This window comes from Prunus avium, chromosome 5, assembly GCF_965620075.1.
Source record: "Prunus avium chromosome 5, drPruAviu1.hap1.1, whole genome shotgun sequence".
NCBI lineage: Eukaryota > Viridiplantae > Streptophyta > Magnoliopsida > Rosales > Rosaceae > Prunus > Prunus avium.
The window spans coordinates 25,076,459-25,103,952 of NC_142288.1; the positions used below are offsets into that span (position 1 = coordinate 25,076,459).

Sequence of the window (27,494 nt, forward strand, 5' to 3'; positions counted from 1 at the left end):
GACTACGTGTTGCTTCCTTTTTCAGGCAACGCTGCTACGTTGCAAATTTCTGTTGACCCTTCCATTCCAAGTATATATATAGAGATAAATTAATCAGAACAAACAGCACTTCAATTCCTCTGTGTTTTTTTTCTTTCTGAAATTTCTGTATGCAAATTAATTAAAGAAGCCATGGATGATATCATTAACAAGGTACTCAACGTTATAATTCCTCCCATATCCCTCACCTTCTTCCTCTTCCTTCTGCCACCCTATCTCTTTTACAAGTTCCTCCTCTCCGCCGTACGATCTGTTTTCAGTGAAGATGTGGCTGGAAAAGTCGTCCTCATCACTGGAGCTTCCTCTGGCATAGGAGAGGTACATATATTTTGGACCACCAACCTGGCACTTTTAAATGTAACATGAAATTTTCATAATTATTTCCCAAATTCCCAATTTAATGAGGTACTTACTTTTACAATTATGTTTGTGTTAATTTGATGGGGTTTTTGAAGCATATGGCATATGAGTATGCTAGAAGAGGAGCTTGCCTAGCTCTTGTTGCCAGAAGAGAAAACCTGCTCCAATCTGTGGCTAGCAGAGCCATGTCCATTGGCTCCCCAGATGTTCTTGTAATCCCTGCAGATGTTTCAAAGGTGGAAAATTGTAGGCGCTTTGTCGATGTAGCAGTGAACCACTTTGGGCGTTGTAAGTGCAATTAATTAATTAACTAATTAGTTTTCTCAGTTTAATTATATTATTCGTATAATTATTATTCTCTCATCCGAACATTCACGTTTTATTACTGTGGATGATGACATGGTCCGCATAGGAGAATTTCTGGTTATTCGTATGTTTATTTATGTGGATTAATTCTTGATAATTAATTACAGTGGATCACCTAGTCAACAATGCTGGGATTACTCCAGTCTGCTTGTTTGAAGAGAACACTGATGTCACTAAAATAGCACCAGCTATGGTAATTATTTGAATACAATTATAATGCCTTCATTGTTAATTAACGCTATATATATGTATTGTTTAGTGAATTCTGTTGGTCATGAAATTAAGCTGGAAATTATATATGTTTGTGATTGAAATTAGCGCATGCTCCACTTTGTTTGATAGGACACAAACTTTTGGGGTTCGGTATATGGCACCTACTTTGCCATTCCACACCTTAAAAGGAGCAGAGGGAAGATCGTGGGGATCGCTTCCTCAGCCGGATGGTTGCGCGTGCCACGACTAAGCTTGTATGGTGTAAGTAAAGGAACCAATTAACCTCATGAACAAGCTAATTCAGTACTCAAATCTCTAATTACTGTGTTTATATGTGATTATCCTTCATTTATTACTTCTCTAATTTCACATTGGGTTCAGGCTACCAAATCAGCTGTGATAAGCTTCTATGAGACGCTGAGAGTTGAAATTGGGAGAGAAGTTGGAATAACAATTGTGACTCCAGGTTTGGTGGAATCAGAAATGACCAAAGGCAAATTCTTATCCAAGGAAGGCCAACTGGTATTGGATCAAGAATTGAGAGATGTAAGCTTAATTAATTATTTTGGTTATTGTGTGATTATAGAGTTCAATGGTATTAATTTCGAACACCCCATGTTAGGTTGAAGTAAGCATAATGCCAATACTGCCTGTCAAGGAGGCTGCCAAATCAATCGTGGACAGCGCATGCCGGGGAGAAAATTACTTGACAGTACCAGCTTGGGTTTGGCATTCATTTTACTGGAAGGTGTTTTTCCCAGAGTTACTGGAATGGTCTAACCGTATGTTACTGATGAGCAAAGGGAGCGGTGGCGAGAGGTATACAATAAGTAAGAAGCTCCTGGACCTAACCGGCTTGAAGGAGTGTCTGTATCCGGAATCGGTTCGATAGATATCCTGAGCTTAAGCAACGATGATCATTGAGGAACCTTTTCCAGATAAGCAAATGTAGTTTGCTATTTAATGTCATTCTCAGCACATAAATAAATTACAGTTTCTATCTGTCTCAGAAGATAAAAGGAACATACTCAATCTAGAAGACAACAACACACTAAATCTAGAAGACAACAGTATCAAGCATTGCTCCAAAAGTCTGGCCTATGTTTGAGGACATCAAGTTGGAGACAAGTTGCTCAAGGTGTTTCTTGGCATCTTTCCTTCCCACCTTAGCAATTGCAAGCTTCTCTGGTTCATCTTCCTCCTCGTATTCCTCCTGCACTGCGGTGATGTATTGCATAGCCAAGGTTGACATTTCCTGCGAAACCGAATGAAAAAAAAATACCATGAACACTAGACCTCAATTCAAATCAGCTCACACTTTAAACTATGCTGAAAAAATTCCAACACTTATTTCTTCTGTCAAACAGGTCTTCATTTTGTCACGAACTTTTAACCAGGTAAACAACATTGAGATGAAGATTTAGTGGTTTTTCTAAAACTGAAAATCATAGTATTTCTGGACAGTGACAGGCCAAGACATTACATTAAACTAAAATCATTGAGATGAACTTTCTTACCTGAATAGTTTGCTCATTTGTTTTTGAATGGACATCAAATGGCTTGAGCATCAGCCCATCAGTCAATTTCTTCTTCTGACGAAGGCTAAGCAGCATTTTCTCCTCAAGTTCATTCCTCCCGGAAGGCATCAATCACCACTTTTAATTGGATCCACCACCACCGCTACCGCACGCGGATGCAAAGCTTCAAAGCTCTGGAGAAGATTTACAGGCATATGATAAGAACCAACTAACAATTAACCAGAAAGCAGCCATTGAATCAAACCAATTGAGAACAGTCAAAAGAATATAATCTCTATCAACCATATGGAATTTTCTAACACAACATTCATATACTCATAGAAAAATTGTATAAAGCTAGAACCTGTTGGGTGTTCATATCCACAGAAGATAACCAGCAGCCAAACCCAGGATGTGAATGGTGTTGTGAAAATGGACAAACACTTTCACTCACTCCCCTAATGATCTTGTTGTTGATGGACTTTATGACAAACACAAGGATGGATGAATCACACACACACACTTGAGAAACCAACCAAGCACAAAGTGACACAAGAATTTATAGAGGTTCAGCAATTGCCTACATCCTCTTGGTGATCCCCTTGAGAAATTCACTAATGAAAGAATAAGTTACAACTTTGGTTTACAAAGAAACCCCCTTAGAACTCTATTCTCTCCCAAGCTCTCTTTTCTCTTTCACCCATTGCTCAACACTTTGATACACTTGTGAACACTCTCACACACTTGGTGTTTCCCTCTTTTGGTGTCTAGACACTCAAGACCCAACTCAGCTCTCTCTTGACTGATTGCCTTCTCTCTCTTCCTCCCTTGGTGAGATAACCTCCCTTTGAACACAATAGCTCCCAGCTACTTGACAACTTTTAGATTAACCACTACTTGTTGTCTTGCATCTTCTTTTCTTTTGTAGGCAGACCTTTGGACTTAGTAGAGGGCTGCAATTATTCCTTCACGTTCTTGCTTTCAGCTATCAAACTAAACACAAGGTTAGGCAAACCAGAAAACAAGCCATAAAGCATGCACCCTTTGTCCCCTTGTCTCCCACCTAGAAAACCCTTTGGTACAAGTCAACAAACAACATTCAAATGGTGTTCCAGCTTCTAAGGCATGTTGCCAAACTTCCTAGAACCCATAAAACTCTTTGGAGGCACTTGGAGTTAGGTAGGGAACAAGCACATGTGAAAAGCACCTTGAAAAACGCATGAAAAAACGAAACAGCACTGCGGGCGACCGGTCGCGGATACATTGCGACCGGTCGCTGATACCTTTTGGATACCTTGCGACCGGTCGCTTCCTGCGAATTCTTCAGACTTCGAATCTGCTTCAAAACGACCGGTCGCAAATACCCAGTGACCGGTCGCTTCCTCCTTCACTTGCATACTTAATGTGAGCCATTTTTCCAACAAATGGTACCACCCTACAACCTGCTCTGCCCTGCAGTTTGAATCAGAAGAAGATTAAGCTAATTATAAGGAGGTAGAAGCGTAATTAAGCTAGATAATCTAAGTGAAACTGAGATTAGTACCGTCCATTCTGCTTAACCATGTCGAGCATCTTAGTCTGGAAGGCGTCATCTACGGCTTCCACACTAACGGCGGTACCACTCTGCGGCATTTTAATGGTGTCGACGACGTCGATTCTGTACTCGTCGGGAAACTCTCCGAGCAACAACCCCATCACCTCCATAGGAACGCCAGCTCTTGCTATCAAATTTCATATAATTAAAGAAAGATTAAAAACAATTAATTTGCATAAAATTTATTAAAAAAAGAGAAGAAGAAGAAGAAGGAGATGGAAGAAGCAAACGCACCATGCTTGAGCATGTTGAGGAGGACTTTGGGGCGGATGAACACCTTCTCGGAGGTGTCCGGCGTTGGGAAATCGGAAGGTAGGTGGCCGGCGAGCATAATCCTTCTCTCCATTCTCTCTCTCTCTCTGTTTCTTTTCTTTCTGAACAAGTTAGAAAAAACAGAAAAACTCAGTGAGATGTGAGAGAGAGGAGGGCGGGGTTTATATAGCGTAATAAAAACACTTTTACTTTTCTGATCTGACTAGGCAAGATTTTTCACTTTCCTGATCTCTGGGTAAGTCTTCGGGTTTATTTGTTCCATTTGGGCTTCATGGGCTTTTTCTTTTTGGGCTTAATGTTAGTAATTTTACCAATTATGTGGGAAAGCTTTATAAGCGCACCCAAATGTTTTCTTTAGAGACCCACCATTTTAAAAAAAAATTCTAACTCTAAATTCCAACTCTCTTGAAAATATTTTTTTTTACAAAAAAGGAAATACTAAAAATAATAATTTGTTGGACCTTCGTTCAAAAGGGATATGAGTAATGTGATAGAAGTTAGTACAGTATTACATTGTAACAGAAATTAATTAATGTTTCTCCTAATTAATCATCTTTAATTGAAGTCCCTGCTGGGTTCTTCTTGGTTGCCATTAGCTGGAAAAGCTTCTCAAGTAGCTCAGGGCAGAAAATCCTCAACCAGAATCCGAACCTGACCCAAGCTGGCTCTGTTAGGCACCTGTCTCCACGGCAAGCACTGTCCACAATTGCCTTTGTGCACCCTTCTGTTGACTTACTTGGCGTCAAATTTGAACGAACCTAACACAACACATATATCATCACATACACAACGCAATTGTAAAATGTTACTTCAAATTCAGTTCAGATTAACCATCAAACGAAAAAACGTTAAATAAGGGTTTAACTTTTAAATGCATAGTGCCAATGACATCTAATTGACTAATATATATGCTCAATAATTGTAAACAAAACTCGTTTGGGATTGCTTCTCTAAGAAGCACTTATGTTCCTAATCGCTTCTCACAAAAGCGCTTTAATTATAAAAATATTGAAATTTTCATAAGAAATCTAAGTGCTTCCTAGAAAATCACTTGAGAGTATTTCCTGAAGAAACACATAGCAGATGTTTATCTAGAAAGTGCTTCTACAACCTAAAAGCGCTTCGAACATTTCCTTCCAAATGCTGTTGGAAGCACTTTTGGTTGTCAAAAAGCGCTTTTAACCTCCCAAACAATTATCAAACCAGAATTCTAGCAAGTTGCTCTGTAGAATTCAAATCTATATTTGGAGGATATATTTAAATACTGGCAGAGCCCCACATGATTTGATTACCTGTGATAAAAATTGGCTGCTTCTTGTCATCTCAGACTCAATCACCCCTGGGCTCACAATTGTTATCACAATATCAGATCCCAGTTCAGCCCTCAACGTCTCAAAGAAGCAAGTCAGGGCTGCCTTGCTTGCCTGAATTAGCCACCAAATTAATAACCAATTAGCAAAACATAATTAACATTAACAAGGGTGTTAGATAAAGCAAACTATATACATATAATTTCTTACATTGTAGAAACCAAACTTTGGTGTAGAAAACCATGTTGCACATGAAGAAATTACAACAATCTTCCCTTTGCTTTTTCTCAAGTGTGGAAGTGAGAAATGGGTGCAATAGACTGAACCCCAGAAATTTATGTCCTACACATCAAAGTCATACATGAATTAGCTGACAGCCCTCTAAACTTGAAGCTTAATTACATTTGAAGGGCCTAAGCAAGGCTAAGTGGGTTGATTAACACTTTTTATGGTCACAAATTTCAACAGAACAACAAATCATATGCATGCATTTAAGTAGAAAATAATACCATAATCGAAACCAACTTAGAGAATTGGCCTTGTGTCCAATCTTCAAACGAGCCAGCTTGCAGAACCCCGGCATTGTTCACCAAATGATCCACTGTTATTGCACATAAAAAAAGAAGGAAACAAAAACCATGCATCAATTAATTAGCAGCTTTGATATTCATTTTGATTTTGATAATTTTAAAAGCCAAAAAGCATAATTCGTTTTGTGAGAAACTACTCACATTGGCCAAAGTGATTGACGGTTTCATTAACAAGTCGATTGCAGTGTTCAAGAATTGAAACATCAGCTGGGAGCACAATGGCATCTGGAGAGCCTAGCCCTCGAGCTTTATCGGCCACTGCCGGAAGGCGGTCCTCTCGTCTGTCTGCCAACGCCAGACGAGCTCCTCTCTTTGCATACTCATATGCCAAATGCTTCAAATTAAGAAGAAGGAAAACATTGTATAAGATTTTTTTTTTCTTTCAAAAAAAGGTACAAAATAATAATATATATGTATATGTGTGTATGCGATTAATTTGTTACCTCTCCAATACCTGAAGATGCTCCGGTGATGAGGACAACTTTGCCGGCCATGTTTTCGATGGATTTTGATCGACGCATGAAACTAATAAACTTGTAAATGAGAAAAGGTGGAAGAAAGAAAAGCAATCCAATGAATGTTAGTAGAGGGACTGCTACGTTCAACACTTTGTGAATCAAATCCATAGCTGCCTAGCTTCTTCTCTCTAGCGAGTTTGCAAGTATTTAGTCTCAATCAGAGAGAGAGATATATATATATATATATATATATATATAAGAGAGATCTTGTTGAAGATTGCCATTATCTTGAGGGTAACGATATTGATGTATGCGCATCATGCGCCACATATTTCCGTACAGTTAATGGAAAATCATAATATATTTACTAATTACTTGTAAAGAACAATTATATCACAATTACAAAAGTGTTCCTTCTAAATCACAAGGACTTAGTTGGGTTGGTAATAGCAGTACTGCATGTTCGATTCTCAATCAATTTTCAATAGTTAATGAAGTTAAGAACAATTATATCACAATTACAAAAGTGTTCCTTCTAAATCACAAGGACTTAGTTGGGTTGGTACTAGCAGTACTGCATGTTCAATTCTCAATCAATTTTCAATAGTTAATGAAGTTTGGCTGGCAATAGTTAATGAAGTTTGGTTGGCAAGACGATTGTGGAATAAACAGAAACCAATTGTGTTAAAATATACATTATATGTATAATATGAAAAATACTCATGAAAAGACTCTCGTCGATCATAATACTGACAGATAGGTTGAGAAATGTTATGTTCAAATTTTTTTTTTAATGGATTTTTACGAAAGAGGAAATCATTGATAACAATTAAGAGGATACAACAATGTCATCTTGTACAATTGGCTCCAACCAGAGGGAAACCTCTTCAATTCAAATTACTATAGTATTACAATTAAGTACATGCCTTGCTAGAAGATGAGCCACTTGATTGCATCCGTTAGACTAAAAGAAACAATAACATCATCAAATTGTTGCAGACTCCGCTTAAATCATGCTTATCTTCATTTTTTCTTCCTTCCACCTATTTTCACTTAATTGGTGAGCGAGTGTATTTCTTTTCTCCTTTTCTTGGCTTGAGACAACATAGTTGGTATATGTCATAGAGGCATCCCCAAATCTCATATTCAAAAGAAGTGAAGCTCCACAATTGAGCTGGTCCCTCTATGAGTGTCACATGGATTGTCCATAGTTAGAGCATCTTCAGGAGAGTCTCCAAATTTTAGCCAAATTCTAGCTAAAATAGCTAGAAAACTATTATAGCAAACTACTTAAAAGGTGTTTCCTCTAACAATGTTCTCTATTTTAGAGAATCTAAAATATATTATTATTATTTTCTCTTTCTCTTTCTCTCTCTTTCTCTTGCAATCAAATATATATATTTAAAAAAAGTAGAAATCGAACCCCACCAACCTCCCAAATGTCTCTATCTCTCTCCCTTTTTCTCTCTCCTCCTAGCCAAATTATCTCTCCTCCTCTCTAGATGTAGAGAGCCAAAAGTTAGTTCTCCAAAATAGAGAGCCAAGTAGTGAGTCTGCTGAAGGAGGATTTTCCTTCTTTTTAGCCAAAGTAGCTAGGGATGAGAGGATAGAGAGTCTCTTGGAGATGCTCTTCGGCTTTGCCATGTACATCAGTTTGGCTTGTACAACACGTGGCATGCCCTGGTGGAGCCATTTGGATGGTCATGAAATGCACATGTGTACACGTATGCTGGCAAATATGTACATACATAGACAACAACTGTGAGACCGAAAAAGCATCTCCTTTATTGGCTAAAAACATAAAACACAACACAATTTTAACCACATACAATCCAACACACATAAAACACAACACTCTATTTCACATAATATACAAAACCCAAAATCCCAAGTAGACAACTTCAATCTGTCTTGACTTCAGGACTGTGGAGGGTTTCAGGGTAGAGTACGTTCTTGGCTCCAGTGTAATCCAAGATCTTCTTGCTTGGTGCTTCTTTGGCCGAAGAGCCTGGCCTTGTCACGTACATCAATCTGTAACCCCACTCCAGCAGCTCAGGGCAAAACACCTTCCATATATATGTCACCCCGAACCATGCTGGCTCTGTCAAGTACCTGTCCCCACGGCACACACTCTTCACTATTGCTTTTGCACACCCTTCCACTGACCCAACTGGAGTCGCACTTACTTGAGCCTGCACAAACAATGAACATTCATATTTACGAAGATAAATCTTGCCCCTAAATTCAAGCAAGTACCGATCGATAATCAATGGCTTAGATTCACAGTATGGATAGATGTTAATTAATCTTGACCTAAATTCAAACAAGTATCGAGCGATGATCAATGATTTAGATTCACAATATGAAAAGAGATTAGTTAAGAATTAAATAGTAGAAAGGAAAAGAAATAGCTTTTACATCTCTCAAGTCTTGATCCACTATCATCTTGCCGTCATCACTCATTAAGAATTTGCCTTGGGTGAGCTCAGACTCTATGTATCCAGGAGTTACAATTGTGATTTGGATGTTTGGACCAAACTCAATCCTCAGTGTCTCATACATGCTTAACAGAGCTGCTTTACTTGCCTGATCAAATCATATATTATATAACCAATCAATAATTAATGAAATTATATATATGTACAAACATTCTAAATATTAGGGTTTCAAAGACTACTTACATTATAAATGCTCTGCCTTGGTATAGGCAACCACGAAGCAGCGGAAGAAAGCACCACGATTTTACCTTTGCTGCTTTTCGGATGTGGAATTGCAAAACGGGTCGTATAAACTGAACCCCAGAAGTTTGTGTCCTGCAACGACAAGTCGTTTACCTTTGCAGCATTTTCTCCTCAAGTTCATTCCTCCTGAAATCCACAGCTATGGAGTAATAATGCCTGTTCAACCCATGGCTCAATCCCTGAAGAGAAAAATTACAGAAAGAGGTCAAAAATATGTCATTGCAATTTGCAATTTGCCAAAAATATATTTTACAAGTTAACTTTTCAGAAACTCCCTTGGATGAATGGTTTATTAAGATGCCCCAGATTGGAAGTTGTCTGCCTTGGTTCTTGTTCAAGCATCATGGTTTGTGGGTTGATGAGGCGGAAGGCATCAATCACCACTTTCCCCTTCACGCTCTGAATTGGATCCACCACCACTGCCACCGCACGAGGATGCAAAGCTTCAAAGCTCTGGAGAAGATTTACAGGCGCATATGATAAGAACCAACTAACAATTAACCAGCAAGTAGCCATTGAATCAAACCAATTGAGAACAGTCAAAAGAATATAATCTCTGTCAACCATATGGAATTTTCTAACACAGCATTCATATACTCATAGAAAAATGGTAGAGAACTAGAACCTGTTAGGTGTTCATATCCACAGAAGATAACCAGCAGCCAAACCCAGGATGTGAATGGTACCACCCTACAACCTGCTCTGCCCTGCAGTTTGAATCAGAAGAAGATTAAGCTAATTATAAGGAGGTAGAAGCGTAATTAAGCTAGATAATCTAAGTGAAACTGAGATTAGTACCGTCCAGTCTGTTTAACCATGTCGAGCATCTTAGTCTGGAAGGCGTCATCTATGGCTTCCACACTAACGGCGGTTCCACTCTGCGGCATTTCAATGGTGTCGACAACGTCGATTCTGTACTCGTCGGGAAACTCTCCGAGCAACAACCCCATCACCTCCATAGGAACGCCCGCTCTTGCTATCAAATTTCATACAATTAACGAAAGATTAAAAACAATTAATTTGCATAAAATTTATAATAAAAACTAGAGAAGAAGGAGTTGGAAGAAGCAAACGCACCATGCTTGAGCATGTCGAGGAGGACTTTGGGGCGGATGAACACCTTCTCCGAGGTGTCCGGCGTTGGGAAATCGGAAGGTGGGTGGCCGACGAGCATAATCCTTCTCTCTCTCTCTCTCTCTCTCTCTCTCTCTCTCTCTCTCTCTGTTTCTTTTCTTTCTGAACAAGTTAGAAAAACCAGAAAAAACTTAGTGAGATGTGAGAGAGGTGGGGGGGGGCGGGGCGGGGCGGGGCGGGGTTTATATAGCGTAATAAAAACACTTTTACTTTTCTGATCTGACCAGGCAAGATTTTTTACTTTCCTGATCTCTGGGTAATTCTTCGGGTTTATTTGTTCCATTTGGGCTTCATGGGCGTTTTATTTTTGGGCTTAATGTTAGTAATTTTAATAATTTTGGGAAAACTTTATTGGCACCCAAATGTTTTCTTTAGAGACCAAAACTAAAAGAATTTAAATTCCAACTCTCTTCAAAAGAATTTATTTATTTATTTTTTATTTTTATACAAGGCAAAACTAAAAATAATAATTTATTGGACCTTCATTCAAAAGGGATATGAGTAGCGGGATCCGGATCTTCTACTCTTATTTTCTCTACCATGATCCATGAGTAGTGTGATAGAAGTTAGTACAATATTACATTGTAACAGAAATTAATTAATGTTTCTCCTAATTAATCATCTTTAATTGAAGTTCCTGCTGGGTTCTTCTTGGTTGCCATTAGCTGGAAAAGCTTCTCAAGTAGCTCAGGGCAGAAAACCCTCAACCAGAATCCGAACCTGACCCAAGCTGGCTCTGTTAGGCACCTGTCTCCACGGCAAGCACTGTCCACAATTGCCTTTGTGCACCCTTCTGTTGACTTACTTGGCGTCAAATTTGAACGAACCTAACACAACACATATACACAACGCAATCATGAAATGTAGCTTCAAATTCAGTTCAGATCGAACCATCAAACGAAACCATGTTAAATAACGGTTTAGCTTTTAAAAGCGTAGTGCCAAAAAAGGGTGTGACAATGACATCTAATTGACTAATATATATGCTCAATTATTGTAAACAAAATGAACTCGTTTGGGACTGTTTCTCTAGAAAGTCATAAGGGTTTCTCATAAAAGCGCTTTTATTATAAAAATATTGAAATTTTCAAAAGAAATTCAAGTGCTTCTTGAAAGAGCACTTAGGAGTGTTTCTTGAAGAAGCTCATAGTAGGTGCTTCTCCATAAAGTACTTTCATGACCTAAAAGCACTTCTAACATTTTATGCCAAACACTGTCAGAAGCGCTTTTGGTTGTCAAAAAATGCTTTTAACCCTTTCAAAAGTACTCCCAAACAGTTATCAACCAGAATTCTAGCAAGTTGCTCTGTAGAATTCAAATCTATATTTGGAGGATATATTTAAATACTGGCAGAGGCCCACATGATTTGATTACCTGTGATAAAAATTGGCTGCTTCTTGTCATCTCAGACTCAATAACCCCTGGGCTCACAATTGTTATCACAATATCAGATCCCAGTTCAGCCCTCAATGTCTCAAAGAAGCAAGTCAGGGCTGCCTTGCTTGCCTGAATTAGCCACCAAATTAATAACCAATTAGCAAAACATAATTAACATTAACAAGGGTGTTAGATAAAGCAAACTATATACTATAGAGTCATATATATATATATATATATATATATATATATATATATATAATTTCTTACATTGTAGAAACCAAACTTTGGTGTAGAAAACCATGTTGCACATGAAGAAATTACAACAATCTTCCCTTTGCTTTTTCTCAAGTGTGGAAGTGAGAAATGGGTGCAATAGACTGAACCCCAGAAATTTATGTCCTACACATCAAAGTCATACATGAATTAGCTGACAGCTCTCTAAACTTGAAGCTTAATTATATTTGAAGGGCCTAAGCAAGGCTAAGTGGGTTGATTAACACTTTTTATGGTCACAAATTTCAACAGAACAACAAATCATATGCATGCATTTAAGTAGAAAATAATACCATAATCGAAACCAACTTAGAGAATTGGCCTTGTGTCCAATCTTCAAACGAGCCAGCTTGCAGAACCCCGGCATTGTTCACCAAATGATCCACTGTTATTGCACATAAAAAAAAGAAGAAGGAAAAGCAAAAACCATGCATCAATTAATTAGCAGCTTTGATATTCATTTTGATTTTGATAATTTTAAAAGCCAAAAGGCATAATTCGTTTTGTGAGAAACTACTCACATTGGCCAAAGTGATTGACGGTTTCATTAACAAGTCGATTGCAGTGTTCAAGAATTGAAACATCAGCTGGGAGCACAATGGCATCTGGAGAGCCTAGCCCTCGAGCTTTATCGGCCACCGCCCGAAGGCGGTCCTCTCGTCTGGCTGCCAACGCCAGACGAGCTCCTCTCTTTGCATACTCATATGCCAAATGCTTCAAATTAAGAAGAAGGAAAACATTGTATAAGATAAAAAATAAAAAAAAGGTACAAAATAATAATATATATGTATATGTGTGTATGCGATTAATTTGTTACCTCTCCAATACCTGAAGATGCTCCGGTGATGAGGACAACTTTGCCGGCCATATTTTCGATGGATTTTGATCGACGCATGAAACTAATAAACTTGTAAATGAGAAAAGGTGGAAGAAAGAAAAGCAATCCAATGAATGTTAGTAGAGGGACTGCTACGTTCAACACTTTGTGAATCAAATCCATAGCTGCCTAGCTTCTTCTCTCTAGCGAGTTTGCAAGTATTTAGTCTCAATCAGAGAGAGAGAGAGAGAGAGAGATGAGAGGGATCTTGTTGAAGATTGCCATTATCTTGAGGGTATGAGGTTAACGATATTGGCATATGCGCATCCTGCGCCACATATTTCCGTACAGTTAACGGAAAATGTTAATATATTTACTAATTACTCGTTAAGAACAATTATATCGCAATTACAAAAGTGTTCCTTCTAAATCACAAGGACTGGTAATAGCAGTATTGAACCATGTTCGATTCTCAATTAGTTAATGAAGTTTGATTGGCAAAAAGACTGTGATAAACTAAAACGAATTGTGTTAATATGAAAAATACTCATGAAAAGACTCTCGTCGATCATAATACCGACAAATAGGTTGAGAAATGTTATCTTCAGTTTTTTTGGGCTTTCCTTCCATCTATTTTCACTTAATTGGTAAGCGAGTGTTTTTCTTTTTCCCTTTTCTTCGCTTGAGACAACATATTTGGTATATGTCATAGAGGCATCAATTGAGCTGGTCCCTCTATGAGTGTCACATGGATTGCCAATAGTTAGGCTTTGCCAACAGTTCCCCATGTACATCAGTTTGGCTTGTACAACACGTGGCATGCCTTGGTGGCACATGTGCTGGCAAGGGTTGGCAATGAGTCGTGTCGTGTCGGGTTTGTATCGTGTCAAGATTATATACATGTCAAGAATGTTAAATCCAAACCCAATCCGTTAATAAACGTGTTATTTTTGGGTTGACCCATTTTTTTCCCGTGCGGGTTTCGGGTCATGTCGAGTTGACCCACTAAATGGTAGCAAATAAAAAAAAAAAAAAAAAAATCTAAATTTTAATAAATCAAATAATTGCATTTTTTATTTTTTATATAAAATAATTATTGCATTTTGCCTCTCTATATATAAAGATTGAGAATGAGAAATAAAAAATAAAATAAAATTAAAAATAAAAAATGAAGAAAAAAAAAAGGGGAGATTCACTATTATACCCAATATAGGAGCCCAAATTATAAATAAAAAACTTTATATGAAATGGACTTTAGAAACACACCCAAAACTCATTTACAACATAACAAAAAGACTTTTAACTTCTTTTTAAATTACAAAACTGCCGTTGATTTCTTAAAACAAACTCAACCCCAAAACCTCATAAAAAAGCTCAAAACACTCAATAAGGCATCAAAGTAATTTAATAATCAAAATTAAATTCAAAAGGGTCAGCTATCATTTTTTGAGTTTTTTTTGGGTTTGTTTATATAAATTAAATGATGTATGGTTTATTTATAGTTTTAGTGCTAAGAATGGGTATATGACAAAATATCTCAACAAAAAAAAAATAGCAGGTTACATAGGTATTTTAGAGGATTTGCGGGTTATATAGGTATTTTAGCGAGTTTATGGGTTAACTTGTTTAATAAACTGGTTAAACAGGTGTCGGGTTGGTAGATTACATAGGTATTTTATCGGGTTAGTAGGTTATATAGGTATTTTAACAAGTTGACAGGTTAATCCGTTTAATAAACGGATTAAACAGATATTTTAACAAGTTAACAGGTTGACCCGAAACCCACCCATTTATAAACGGGTCACTGATGAATTGACTCGAAAATAACCCATTTTTTAATCGTGCGGGTTTATATCGTGTTTTATCCGTGCGAGTTTTGAGTCGTGTAACAAATCGTATTGGAAATTGCCACCCCACAGTACATACATAGACAACAAGTGAGATCAAAAAAGCATCTCCTTTATTGGCTAAAAACATAAAACACAACACAATTTTAACCACATACAATCCAACACACATAAAACACAACACTCTATTTCACATAATATACAAAACCCAAAATCCCAAGTAGACAACTTCAATCTGTCTTGACTTCAGGACTGTGGAGGGTTTCAGGGTAGAGTACGTTCTTGGCTCCAGTGTAATCCAAGATCTTCTTGCTTGGTGCTTCTTTGGCCGAAAAGCCTGGCCTTGTCACGTACATCAATCTGTAACCCCACTCCAGCAGCTCAGGGCAAAACACCTTCCATATATATGTCACCCCGAACCATGCTGGCTCTGTCAAGTACCTGTCCCCACGGCACACACTCTTCACTATTGCTTTTGCACACCCTTCCACTGACCCAACTGGAGTCGCACTTACTTGAGCCTGCACAAACAATGAACATTCATATTTACGAAGATAAATCTTGTCCCTAAATTCAAGCACGTATCGATCGATAATCAATGACTTAGATTCACAGTATGGATAGATGTTAATTAATCTTGACCTAAATTCAAGCAAGTATCGAGCGATGATCAATGATTTAGATTCACAATATGAAAAAAGATTAGTTAAGAATTAAATAGTAGAAAGGAAAAGAAATAGCTCTACATCTCTCAAGTCTTGATCCACTATCATCTTGCCGTCATCACTCATTAAGAATTTGCCTTGGGTGAGCTCAGACTCTATGTATCCAGGAGTTACAATTGTGATTTGGATGTTTGGACCAAACTCAATCCTCAGTGTCTCATACATGCTTAACAGAGCTGCTTTACTTGCCTGATCAAATCATATATTATATAACCAATCAATAATTAATGAAATTATATATATGTACAAACATTCTAAATATTAGGGTTTCAAAGACTACTTACATTATAAATGCTCTGCCTTGGTATAGGCAACCACGAAGCAGCGGAAGAAAGCACCACGATTTTACCTTTGCTGCTTCTCAGATGTGGAATTGCAAAACGGGTCATATAAACTGAACCCCAGAAGTTTGTGTCCTGCAACGGCAAGTCGTTTACAAAAATTGGGCTACAAGGAATAATATCCGAATTAAAGCAATTACCATGATGGCTCTAAAATCAGTCATGTCAGTTGCTTCTTCCAACATGCCAAGTGAAATGATCCCAGCATTATTCACCAGATGGTCCACTGCATCACCTCACCATACACATCAATTAATCATGCCATTAATTCATAATTATCAAGTAATTAATTGATACACTTTGATAAAATTAGTTCATTTTTTACTTACACCTTCCAAAGTGGTTGATTGTTTCATCAACAATTCTCTTGCAGTCTTCAACCTTGGAAACATCAGCACCAACCATAAGAACATCTGGGGAGCCACAGTCACTTGCTCGATCAACAACTTCTCTCAATGAGTTCTCTCTCCTCCCAACAAGAACTAACCGTGCCCCTCTTTTTGCATACTCATAAGCCAAATGCTATCAACACAAATAAATAAAATATAAGTAATTAAGAAGAATTAATTAACATGTTACATTATTAATTTCATATAGGGTTTTAGGGTTTACCTCTCCAATACCAGAGGAGGCACCGGTGATGAGGACCACCTTTCCATTGACGTTTTCACTGAAAATGGAGCTCAACACAGAGAGGAAGGACTTGAAGAGATAAAAGGGTGGCAGGAAGAGGCAGAGGGAGAAGAAGGTGAAAGGGGGAGCTACAAGATTCAACAACTTGTGGATAAGATTAAGACCCAACATGACTAATTGATGATGACAACAGATAAAGATATTGTTCTGAGATGTTCTGAGATTTTCTGAGATGATGAAGATGGATTTGAAAGCTATCTGTTTGGTTCGGGGTTTCGTTATATATAAGGCAAGGCAAGGCATGCAGAGGTAAAGTAGAAGAAGGTGGTGGAACAACGGCACTGATCCATGGCATGGCCGCATGGCAGCAATAGGACACGTGGTCTAGACATTTCCTTGGGTGACGGTATAATTTGTCTTGGTGCTCCTCAATATTGCCGCTTCTATTTTTTTAGTTTATTTTTGGTTTCAATCTTCAGAAGGATAAGAATAAAAACAGAGCTGGGGTCCTTACAATATTGGATGATTGGGTTGGGCTGGTCTTGGGCTTGTATTAGTAAGCATTGCAGTCCCATGTGTACTCCCCAAACTCACTGCCACAGGAATTTCAGAGAAGGGAGAAAAAGGTGACTTTCTGTGTTCGTCTAAAGATAATAACATTACAAAAAGTTATAAGAGCAGAAAGCTTGGATTTTGTTGGAGATTTAAGCTTTATGGCACCTTGAATCAGATTGAGTTTTGTTGTTGAACAACGTTCATTGCTCTTCAGATCAGCAGAATTAATTCCGTTTTTTAAATTCTAACATATATGTTCAATCTCGTTTGGTATACAACGATCAAGACACTATTTCAATTTAATAGAAATAAATAATCCACTCCAAACCGAGCCACCAAACCAACGAAACACAGTTGCTTTTCTTACCAAGTAGTATAGGACGACAATTGAATATGTACTTGAACAAGGAGTCATAAATTTACATGCAAACATATCACTATCTTGTTACTAACCGACCATACTGGTTGGAAAAACATAAGAAAAAGAGTACTTCTTCAGCTTTAATTGCTACTAAACCTATAACTATTCTACTACTAAAGTTCATTTTTCACTGTTACAAAAGCAGTTGTCTAGCTCCAATTCAAACAGCCTTCTTTCAGTGACCCTTGCAATAAAATCATCAGCTCTTTGGTTCAATATCTGATCATCATCATCATCTTCCTCTTCATCTATATCCTCTTTCACCTTCACCACTACTTCCTCACTTTCTTCATCCCATCCTTTCCCTTCCATAGCTTCTTCATCTCCACAAGTCCTCTTCAGCAGCACCTTTTCTTCCACAAAAGTACTTAGATTCTTGGGTTCCTTTTGGTGGTGAGTGGAAGAGCTCTGAAGGGTTTGGGACCTTTTCATGCTTTCATATTGGTCAACAATATTAGATGCAGAAGAGACTCTGGAAAAGATTTTGGATTCTCCAACAAGGGCAACAACAATGAGATTGCCTAGTATGAACACAAACTTGGAGCTCAAAAACAGTGAACTGATTTTTGGGACAGAAACAAAGACAAAGGCCTTCATGGAAGAAGTTAAAGAGGGAAGCCATAAAGGGCTAAAACAAAACAGACTGCAAGTTAATGCTGTCATAGTATAAAGGAAGAGATTGCTCAAAGGCTGGTGATGCCTCTTGCTGTGCTTGTGCATTGCTTGGAACTTCAGGATCTTGATGGTATCCATTTTTGCCTAAGGGACTAGAGGTAATTCTGATGATGCAGGAGAATCTCAGAAGAACAAGAAAAAAGATTGAGGGGGTGTTTTCATCTGCCTGACCATAGAGCATTTGCAAACACTGGTTTATATAGTGGGTGAAATGGGGTTTCTTTGGTAATTAAGATTCATCAAATTATTACTTTATATGGGAAGGTGACTTTTGTAAAGTCGTGGGAGATTGATCGGTGTTTTATTGGTTACTTTTGCTTCTCAGGCTACCTGCTTTTCCCCTGCTTGCAAATTTTTATTAATATTTAGTAACAGAATCTCAGAATTTATGATCAGCTTCACTGATGAAGCTAAGGAATGAGTTTGAGCCTTTGATGGTGTCTGGGGCTATAGATAGATTCTCTTTGTTCATGAAATTTATTAAAGGAGAAGCAGTCCACGTAGAAAGCATATGCATAATTGTCTTTCCCTTCTTTTTCCTGGACGTTTGATTGAAGGCTTTGTTGGCTTTTTGCTCGCATAATTCCTCAACTAGATGGGACATTGTTGAGTGGAAAAAAAAAAGGGTAACCTGAGGGGTGTGAGTAGGAGTGATTATACAATACTACAATATTATAACACGAGGTCATGTTATAACACGTGTACAAGATGTATTACGTGGTCGTACTACCGTAATATTCTATAATTTCTTTTATGAGTAGATATTTAGGGCATATTTGGGAGTGCTTTTGAAAGAGCTAAAAGTGCTTTCTGATAACAAGAGCGCTTCTGACAGCATTTGGCAGAAAAGTTTAGAAGCTTTTATGCGTTATAGAAACACATCCTAAAGAAGCACCTGCTATATGTTTCTTCGAGAAGCACTCTCAAGTGTTTTTTCAAGAAGCATTTGGATTTTTTTTTAAATGAAAATTCAAGATTTTTATAATAAAATAGCTTTTGTTGGAAGCGCTTACGAGTAGAAGTACTTTCTAAAGAAGCAATCCCAAACCAGCCCTTAATTATTAAAATCATACTCCATCAAAATGGTCTCCTGTTTTCCTATTCAATTGAATCTACACCAGAAGAGAGTTGTATACAAATCATGCTTAATTATAATCATTTTATGAGCACTAAGTGAATGGTTTTTCATTGCAACTTACACATTATTAAAAATAGCTTTTTTAGGTCATGAAAGCGCCAAAGCCGTTTAAGATGAAATCTAGGGAACTAAAAGCGAATCTTATTTTATATTGGTGGATATGAATACTCTTTCCGCAGATTGAGTTAAGCAAATTACCCACGCGACAATGTGCCCACCTGAAGTTTAAATCTCCTCCCTCTAAATTAAAGTAGTTTGGACGATCATTTCTATAACGAATAAAACTAAAAACAAACAAATCAACACCCTCTCCTTTCCCTCTCACTTTTTCATTTCTAAAGGGTATGTACGTGTATGATTCCTCCTTCCTAAGATAAAAGGAGATTAGTGCTGTAATCCAACATGTATTTAGTCAAAGAAGTTCAAAATTATCATTTATTTTCTTAATAATTTAAAAACAACCCAACTTGCATGCTAATTAGTGCTTAATTAGTTCTTAATTCTTGGTGCCTAAAGAACCGAAAAACTTTTCTAAAAGTTGGTAAATGGATGCGGATGTGGATCATGTGGATGCCTAATCTAATTACATGGTGATTCTTCCTTGCTCAGCCCACATGCCATGCATGTGATGGATGTGTACAGTGTACGTACATGTATACAGTACACCAGAGTACAAAGCAACCAAAATATTCCCACAAAAAATGAAGCTTTTAAAAGTTAGCACTACTGGAAATTAATCCACAGATTGATTTGATATGGGCTCAAAACTAGAAAGGCTGTTTTTACTTGGTAGCATCCCAATTCCATTCACACACATTTTCAAAGGTGGTGCGAATCCCAATTCCTCGGGTGCCATTTTATAGAGGGTCTTTTACTTTCTTTTTTCCCTTTCTTTGTTGTTTCTTCTTCCTTAACCTTTTATTTCTTTTTGTGGTTGTAATTTGTGACCATTTAGTTGCATATCTTGCAACATGAAAAGCGAAACAATTTCAAGCCTAAACTTTTCACATAATTTTTCTCAACCCATGAAGAGCCATTGCATCACAGTCGTTTTCTTTAGGTTAAAAATTCAAGGAAACATTTTAAAAAACTTCACGTTCTAATGCATAAACCCTGTGAATTAGACTATCGCTTTTCTTTTTTTCCTTTTTTTTGGGCTCTTTTCAAGAGCAGCCCCACTTGATACAAACCAACTTCATAAGGCCCACTAAAGTAAAAGACAACTGATTATAGCCTTCCTTGCAAGCCCCAAAAAACAGACCACCTAACCGATACAAATCAAACTAGCCTCCCTTCTTTTTAAGCAACACATCTTAGGTTGGGCATGTGTGAGTGTGTGTGAAGAAACACCTTCCACAGTTATTAGTGGGGGTTGAACAGAAAGTGATAGAACACTGATTTGAGTATGAACCCCATTTGAACAGAAAGTGATAGAACACTGATTTCTCATAACATGTGTCTCATCTTATATTATAGACAACAAGAAGAAAGGCCACAAAAGCCTCAAAAGTCATCAACTTGTACATTGGAGGAGGTTAAAAGTCAAAGTAAAAAACAACTAAAGTAAAAGGGAAAAAGAAGACAATGGTTGAAGAAGCTCCACTCTTTCACACCAAAAAGCATGCCTCTTCTTGCTCTGCCCTTCTCAATAAGCCTCTTGCTCCCCCTGCTGCCCATAACCCAAAAAGGATCAGTAAGAGATTAAAAAAAATATTATCAAAGTCTCAAAAGAAGGAACTCACATTCTTGGGGGTCATGAACTGCACAAACTTGTTCTTTCCTTTCCCAGTAGGGGACTTGTGGGAGGATTGAGGATGATCTCTCCCATCTCTATACCTCTTGAGCTGCTCTCTCACATATTTCTCATACAAGAAAGCTGCCCCTTGGAATTGTGGAAGAACCAACCATGCCACAAACACAAGCTTCACATCGTACCAAATTGGTAACCTGCAAATTCCATTTTCCAATCATAAACTTAGTTTCTGATAGTATCTGTTTATTCTTGAAGCTTTTATGATTTGTTCTTACCACTCTAGAGCTGGTTGGAGTACCATCTCCAATAGAGTGAGGAAAGAGTAGATGATCCAATAAGCAAGCCACTGCTCATCATCTAGCTTAGATGTGCTCTCTATGGCTATCACTGATGCATATCTATAATCAAACACACACAAAAAATCAAGAATAAGTTCATCCCCTTACTGGGTTTTATTAATATAATGAAAAAAAATGCAAAAATAAAAACTTGATACAGAGAGAGACAGAGAGAGAGAGGAGCTGCTTACAAGGGGTAAAGCAACGTCACCACTGGCCTGCAAAAAAATTCCAAGAGCATTGGGAATTAGATAAAGTGATAAAGCACAAAATTAATACATGTTGGAAAGAAAATTAACCCAAAAAAGAAGATGAAAAAAGCAGTAAAAGAAATTAAAGTCTTACCCAGCCAGTGAATGAAGTTGGGTAAGCATGGTCCAGGCTTTTCCCATTGTTCTGTTTCTCTTTCTTTGTGGGTTCCAAAAGGAAAAAAAATAACACCAAGAAATTAAATTGAAAGCACAAACTAGAGGGATTGGTTGCAGAAAACTAAGCCAGTGAGAAAAGGGTTTCACTGTTCAGAGCTGGGAATAAAGACAATTGATGTGATTTTGGAAGGTGGTTGTGGGTGTTGCTATATGTATTTATATGATAAGAGGAAGAGGACACGTGGCAGGAGAAGAGCAAGTATCGGATTCTGCCTTGGACGTGTCGATGTGGATTTAGCACCGCCCATTCGCAATCTAGAGGCTGAAAGCACACTGTGGTCTCATCAGGTTGGTCAGGTGCGTGTGTGGCTGCCTTGGGCTCTGCCATTTCCCTCAAATGACACAATGGCTTTCAGGCTTTGTTCTTTGCCCCAGACACAAGCCACGTGTTCATGTTTTTCTTCTGTTTTTTTTAGTCGACGTCGGTGACACGTGCCGTAGGATGACGGTCCAAATTGCTTTTACTTTTTAACATGGCCGGTCCAGACGGATCATCCGAAGGTGGGGGTAATGATTTATCTTAAGCTTCTTGATAGGGTTTGTTAAATATTTAATTTGAGGTTTTGATTAGTGTCAACTCTCATCCATGATTCCATCATGCTTAAGAGAGAATCTATCTTCTCACCGGGTGAATGCAACAGTAACGTGATGAGTGTTATAGACACAAAAGTTTAAACACTCGGTTGTAACTACGATTCTCTTTAGGGCTGGATTAGGATTTCAACCCCCCTACTACAACGCAACTTATTTGGTCTATGGTCAACAAGCATCTTTGTGGGCTAAATCTGATTTGGGTTTCTGATGACCAATGCTCTGCATTACCAAGGATGGAAAGTGGGCTTTCATGGAAGTAGCATAAAAAAGGGTATGAAAATTTCATGTCTTGCTTGACCAAGCATTTCTGTGGGCTTTCTTCTCGAGGCTAAGTGTTGTGTTTTGTTAACGAATGCTTTGTATTCCTAGCAATCTCAAATGCTCTGCCTAGCCAAAGTTGGAAGGCAGATTACCAAAACAAGGCTTATTGTTTAGAGGTACACCTTTTTTCTTGCAAGAACATAATAGTAAGACCAAATTAAACAACATAATCAATGGTAGAGTTACTAATTAATCCAAATTACCTTTCCCCAAGTTATCTATTATTAAAAACTCCCTTGTAAACATGCACAAAAACACCACTAAATACATTGGCGTGTAAGCCAATGGTGCAGGCCCTCCACATTTCTCCCCCACCCATTGAAGTGGTTGAGCTGAAAATCCCATGGCCTCCTCCATTTTAAGACAAAATCTTCCCTTTGCCCTGCTATTAAGTGGTTACACCTACTACTAATATTTGACAAATTTTCTTTCTTCAACAAGTGCTAAAAAAGCTAGATCACCCTCTTTTATCAAACTTGAAACTTTGTTGGGTTTATTTCTTTTAATATCTCTGATCAACCAAATGAGCGCTTAGAAATTATGGCATCAATGGCAGCAAAAACTTACAACATTGCTACACTATGCCTTCCAAGGGACATGTGCAAGGCAGAGAAGAATGAGATGGCTACCAAATTGGGGTTTTATCGTTCGAGGCGTGTAGCAATGGTCACTAGCAAAAATGGAAAGTTTTCGGTGAGAACCAGCGCCGGAGGAACTCCTAGAAGTGTGAAGACCATCAATGGAAAGGTCAATGGGGTTCATGTGGGAGAGGGTACATTGTTTGGAAACAAAAATAGTGCAGAGTTAATTAAAGATAGTGATATTGATGCACCTGCTCATTCCTCTTTGCATGGAAATTTTGTTGAGGGCAGGTTTGTTTATAGGCAGACCTTCGTAATCAGGTCTTATGAGATTGGACCAGACAAGACTGCCACCATGGAAACACTCATGAATCTCCTTCAGGTCCTTTTTTTTTTTTTTTTTTTTACTCTTTTATGTCTCTATCTGAGAGGGATAGCCCTTTGTAATTTTTGCTCATTGTGAAATTAATGAACATATTGTCATTAGTTAGGAGAGTTTAATCATGAAAGTCTAGAGTTTATATTTTCATTAACTGTGAAAACCATTGGTTGCAGGAAACAGCTCTAAATCATGTGACAAGCTCTGGCCTGGCCGGAAACGGGTTCGGTGCTACCCGTGAGATGAGCATCCGGAAGCTTATTTGGGTCGTCACCCGCATCCACATTCAAGTACAGAGATATAGCTCCTGGTATGACATGCCATATTATGTGGCAGTTTATGTTTTTATTAACAACTAGACATAATAATTGATAATATTTTCGCAAGAGGCTAGCTCTGCGCCCAAGACAACGTCGTCAACACTAAAAATGTGGTCTCTCTAGCATTACTCCCACTCCACTAATGCACTAAAATGGGTTATGTGACAGGGGAGATGTTGTTGAAATAGATACTTGGGTGGATGCAGCAGGCAAAAATGGAATGCGCAGGGATTGGATCATCCGAGACTACAAGACTCAAGAAATCATTACAAGAGCTACAAGGTCTAGCTTCTTCTGCTTAATTTATAATTTATCCAAACTTAAAACTCTAAATAGCTTAGCTGACCTCCAATTTTTTTATCTGTCGTGCAGCACTTGGGTGATCATGAACAGAGAAACAAGAAGGCTGTCCAAGATTCCAGAACAAGTGAGACAGGAAGTGCTACCATTCTACCTAAACAGAGTTGCAGTTGCCACTGAGAAAAATGATAGCGAAAAAATCGACAAGCTCACCGACGGCACTGCAGGGAGGATCCGATCAGGCTTAGCAGTAAGTCTAGAAAAATATAAGACCACCAAACTATCAAACTTATCAAAATTTCATGCAATGTTGTTAATTGGTTAGCATCTTAATATATTAACAACCGACTTGCAATTATCCCAGCCTAGATGGAGTGACATGGATGCCAACCAGCATGTAAACAATGTGAAATACATTGGATGGATTTTGGAGGTACTTAAAAATACATAACACAAGCTGCTCTTATATGCAACATTTTTCATTTTAATTACGCGGTACTAAATCAGAATTCATTTGTGTTTTATTAAGCAGAGTGTGCCTATCAATGTGTTGGGAGATTATGATCTCACAAGTATGACATTGGAGTATAGACGTGAATGCAGGCAATCAAACTTGCTAGAGTCCATGACAAGTGCAACAGCAAGTTTGGCTGAAGACTCCAATTGCAAGAACAACTCCATCAACCGTAGGCCCGACCTAGAGTACACGCATCTGCTTCGGATGCAGGCCGATAAGGCGGAGATAGTACGAGCACGAACAGAGTGGCATCTCAAGCAAAAACATAAGTTGCACTGATCTCAGTATGTGCAGCAGTTTCAATTTGTGCCCCCCCACATCGATTTCTCTTCAAGCCTTTTGCTTTCCCCGCTGATGGGTTCTTTTAGGTTTTTTTTTTTCAATCACTGTTTGGCTTTAGTGTGCTGTATTCATCAGGCTGTAACAATGTTTTGCAAGTGCACTCCATGACAGTGCATAGCTTGGGAGGACTTATCTTCTAAGGGAATGACATATTCACATACAATTTCAGTAATTTATCTGATTTACAAGGAATGTTTTTGAGCAAGAAATACACAACTATACCGTGTTTCTGTGTATATTTATGAGAAGGCTGAATTGTTGGAAAGGCAATAAGGCCCATTCGTGTTACCAACTAGAGCACAAATTTAAAAGCCACTCCGTCTTATTACTCCACAAAAGTTTCGGTTTCAAGTTTAATCAACAACTGTAATATGTTATGTTATCAGATTATCTATTAGAACTTATATAAACCATTTTTATCACACATAGAATCAAATTAATGGGGTTTTTTTGTTGTTGTTTGTTTGGAAAGACAATGGACGAACCCAAGCCAAACCCTAATTTTGTTCATCAACTTATTGGGCTTTATAGTTTATCCTTCTTAAAAGGCTCATCTGTTTCAAGTTCAGGGATTATTAGAAAGCCATAATGGCCCACTATGGTCAAATTAGCAAAGAGATGGGCCCACCTAAATAATCCCCTTGTGGTTCCTGCTATTCTACCTAGATATCCAACCTCACAATTGCGGGGTCCAGCTAGGCTGCTAGGTATACATCATGGTGGTACATATTTCCAATCGTTTTCAATTTCTTTGCACAAACTAAATCATTTCTTGGTTGAAACGCAGACCAACCACGCAAACCCCAAACTTGGAAAGAAGAAGAAGAAGAAAGGTGGAAAATGAGATGGCAAAAAGAGAAAGATGAAGCAAGCAGCACTTCATCTTCATGAATCATGAATCATGTCCAGTCCAGTCTAGAAGAAGAACCATTATGTTGTTTCTGTCTCTCTCTCCAACTTTTCACACCAAACAAAACCCTTTTCGCAAGGCAACCCCTCTCTCCTCAACCCACCTCCACCCGATTTCTTTGATTCGTCAACAAAAAACTAGAGACCTTTTGTTGACAAGAATATCCAGTCAAAGCCTGCAATCAATGAGGGCCAAGAAAAAAAAATATGAAAAAAATTCTCTCATCTTTTCGCAGCTAAGCTAAGCATGAAGATCCCAACTTCTTCATGTGACCAAGAATGATTAGAGAATTAATATATGAACTCAATGATGTTCCCCATCTTCTTCATCGATCTCATTAAACAATTCATCTTAATATCATATTCCAGACAGTTTTGGGGTTGGGAGCTTTTTAACATTTTTTTAATAACGGACACAAATCATAAGGTATTAATCTAACACTTACCAAGATAAATTATATGTGGGAAGAGTTATTATATACTACTTTGCCCATCTTATGAGTCTCACTTTTTTCCATAACAACCCATTTGTAGAGGCAGGCAGCGCTGTTAATTATACTTTAATAAGTGGTCTACCTCTCTTGCATTAGATTTTATAAAGTCTTAAGGCACCACTAATTAATTCATATATGTGTGTCTTTTATTTAATATAAATGAGATTTGACGATACATTAAAATTAAAGAAAGCGAGAATTAAACTTTCTCGTTGAGTAAGAAGACAAATTCTCTTTAGAGTGACATGATGTAATCTAGGTGTTACAAGAATGATTTTGACTTGTAGACCAATGGTCTCATATTCGAATCCCTCGATGACAACTTAGTAGTATGTGTGTGTGAAAAATCTCCCATTCTCATTATAGTTTATTTAGACTATCGATTGTATTTAAAAAATCAATAATTTTTTAATCAAACAATAGTCTAAACTAGTGATAACAATAATTAACAATGGTCACACTGAGACAGTAACTAAAGTAGTTACTACATTCTCGTGAAAGAACATCAAATCTAGCGTCGAGTCTTTAATCTTTATCTAAACTTTATGTGAAGGTACATGCTACAACTAGCTATGAAATATAAAAAGAGCACTAGCGATGACATTGATGGTGACAAGAATCCTATGAATACTGACACACACGCACACAATATTCTTGATTAGTGATGGAGATAATGTTCCCCCTTCAAATCATCTTGTCTCTAATCAGACGTTTTACCTATGAAATGAAATGTATAACCAGAGAGATTAATAGAAGCACAAATAAATGAAATATTTGATTGTTGCAATTGGCTAAACAAATATTAATCATTATCAATC

At 37.8% G+C, this 27,494-nt stretch overlaps 9 protein-coding genes and 1 pseudogene across 12 annotated transcripts; 2 read left to right on the top strand and 8 right to left on the bottom strand.

Annotated features, from left to right (window-relative positions):
- The first annotated feature begins 56 nt into the window (after window positions 1-56).
- Window positions 57-2,342, top strand: LOC110760364 (11-beta-hydroxysteroid dehydrogenase A-like). Its single transcript, XM_021962615.2, has 6 exons — window positions 57-357; window positions 495-687; window positions 873-958; window positions 1,108-1,239; window positions 1,360-1,524; window positions 1,601-2,342. Exons 1-6 carry the CDS (start codon window positions 172-174, stop codon window positions 1,868-1,870), a joined length of 1,032 nt encoding a protein of 343 aa, XP_021818307.2. The 5' UTR covers window positions 57-171; the 3' UTR covers window positions 1,871-2,342.
- On the bottom strand, window positions 2,036-2,624 carry LOC148294557 (26S proteasome non-ATPase regulatory subunit 14 homolog pseudogene; annotated as a pseudogene).
- Window positions 2,101-4,501, bottom strand: LOC110760385 (26S proteasome non-ATPase regulatory subunit 14 homolog). Its single transcript, XM_088253044.1, has 5 exons — window positions 4,324-4,501; window positions 4,039-4,216; window positions 2,860-3,947; window positions 2,496-2,689; window positions 2,101-2,233 (listed from the first exon to the last, which is right to left on the bottom strand). The coding sequence occupies exons 1-3, from the start codon at window positions 4,433-4,435 to the stop codon at window positions 3,671-3,673; spliced, it is 567 nt and encodes a 188-aa protein (XP_088109170.1). The 5' UTR covers window positions 4,436-4,501; the 3' UTR covers window positions 2,101-2,233; window positions 2,496-2,689; window positions 2,860-3,670.
- Window positions 4,502-4,817: 316 nt separating this feature from the next.
- LOC110760365 (11-beta-hydroxysteroid dehydrogenase A-like) lies at window positions 4,818-6,959 on the bottom strand. Its single transcript, XM_021962616.2, has 6 exons — window positions 6,706-6,959; window positions 6,404-6,596; window positions 6,182-6,273; window positions 5,883-6,014; window positions 5,655-5,786; window positions 4,818-5,120 (listed from the first exon to the last, which is right to left on the bottom strand). The coding sequence occupies exons 1-6, from the start codon at window positions 6,886-6,888 to the stop codon at window positions 4,908-4,910; spliced, it is 945 nt and encodes a 314-aa protein (XP_021818308.2). The 5' UTR covers window positions 6,889-6,959; the 3' UTR covers window positions 4,818-4,907.
- Window positions 6,960-8,484: 1,525 nt separating this feature from the next.
- On the bottom strand, window positions 8,485-13,639 carry LOC148294558 (11-beta-hydroxysteroid dehydrogenase A-like). 2 transcript variants are annotated; one of them, XM_088253043.1, is made up of 6 exons: window positions 13,066-13,639; window positions 12,770-12,962; window positions 12,542-12,633; window positions 9,402-9,533; window positions 9,139-9,306; window positions 8,485-8,912 (listed from the first exon to the last, which is right to left on the bottom strand). In XM_088253043.1, exons 1-6 carry the CDS (start codon window positions 13,246-13,248, stop codon window positions 8,622-8,624), a joined length of 1,059 nt encoding a protein of 352 aa, XP_088109169.1. In that variant the 5' UTR covers window positions 13,249-13,639; the 3' UTR covers window positions 8,485-8,621. The 2 variants fall into 2 exon arrangements, with proteins under 2 accessions (XP_088109169.1, XP_088109168.1); XM_088253042.1 differs by lacking the exons at window positions 8,485-8,912; window positions 9,139-9,306; window positions 9,402-9,533 and adding exons at window positions 11,050-11,422; window positions 11,970-12,101; window positions 12,243-12,374 and having other exon boundaries at window positions 13,066-13,613.
- LOC148294559 (26S proteasome non-ATPase regulatory subunit 14 homolog) lies at window positions 9,531-10,745 on the bottom strand. The gene is made up of 4 exons (XM_088253045.1): window positions 10,539-10,745; window positions 10,260-10,437; window positions 10,087-10,168; window positions 9,531-9,914 (listed from the first exon to the last, which is right to left on the bottom strand). The coding sequence occupies exons 1-3, from the start codon at window positions 10,633-10,635 to the stop codon at window positions 10,090-10,092; spliced, it is 354 nt and encodes a 117-aa protein (XP_088109171.1). The 5' UTR covers window positions 10,636-10,745; the 3' UTR covers window positions 9,531-9,914; window positions 10,087-10,089.
- Window positions 13,640-15,003: 1,364 nt separating the features above from the next.
- On the bottom strand, window positions 15,004-16,929 carry LOC110760366 (11-beta-hydroxysteroid dehydrogenase A-like). The gene is made up of 6 exons (XM_088253039.1): window positions 16,591-16,929; window positions 16,308-16,500; window positions 16,119-16,204; window positions 15,922-16,053; window positions 15,659-15,826; window positions 15,004-15,433 (listed from the first exon to the last, which is right to left on the bottom strand). The coding sequence occupies exons 1-6, from the start codon at window positions 16,912-16,914 to the stop codon at window positions 15,143-15,145; spliced, it is 1,194 nt and encodes a 397-aa protein (XP_088109165.1). The 5' UTR covers window positions 16,915-16,929; the 3' UTR covers window positions 15,004-15,142.
- A 613-nt stretch (window positions 16,930-17,542) lies between these two features.
- Window positions 17,543-18,580, bottom strand: LOC110760383 (uncharacterized). The gene has a single exon (XM_021962639.2). The coding sequence runs from the start codon at window positions 18,338-18,340 to the stop codon at window positions 17,708-17,710; it is 633 nt and encodes a 210-aa protein (XP_021818331.1). The 5' UTR covers window positions 18,341-18,580; the 3' UTR covers window positions 17,543-17,707.
- A 2,262-nt stretch (window positions 18,581-20,842) lies between these two features.
- HVA22E (HVA22 homolog E) lies at window positions 20,843-22,044 on the bottom strand. 2 transcript variants are annotated; one of them, XM_088252982.1, is made up of 5 exons: window positions 21,837-22,044; window positions 21,683-21,709; window positions 21,429-21,551; window positions 21,143-21,347; window positions 20,843-21,069 (listed from the first exon to the last, which is right to left on the bottom strand). In XM_088252982.1, exons 1-5 carry the CDS (start codon window positions 21,881-21,883, stop codon window positions 21,046-21,048), a joined length of 426 nt encoding a protein of 141 aa, XP_088109108.1. In that variant the 5' UTR covers window positions 21,884-22,044; the 3' UTR covers window positions 20,843-21,045. The 2 variants fall into 2 exon arrangements, with proteins under 2 accessions (XP_088109108.1, XP_088109109.1); XM_088252983.1 differs by having other exon boundaries at window positions 20,843-21,066; window positions 21,837-22,025.
- Window positions 22,045-23,125: 1,081 nt separating this feature from the next.
- Window positions 23,126-25,465, top strand: LOC110760376 (palmitoyl-acyl carrier protein thioesterase, chloroplastic-like). Of its 2 annotated transcripts, none has more exons than XM_021962628.2 (6): window positions 23,126-23,797; window positions 23,971-24,104; window positions 24,283-24,396; window positions 24,487-24,664; window positions 24,779-24,847; window positions 24,944-25,465. In XM_021962628.2, exons 1-6 carry the CDS (start codon window positions 23,375-23,377, stop codon window positions 25,208-25,210), a joined length of 1,185 nt encoding a protein of 394 aa, XP_021818320.1. In that variant the 5' UTR covers window positions 23,126-23,374; the 3' UTR covers window positions 25,211-25,465. The 2 variants fall into 2 exon arrangements, with proteins under 2 accessions (XP_021818320.1, XP_021818321.1); XM_021962629.2 differs by having other exon boundaries at window positions 23,139-23,797; window positions 24,947-25,465.
- Window positions 25,466-27,494: the final 2,029 nt, after the last annotated feature.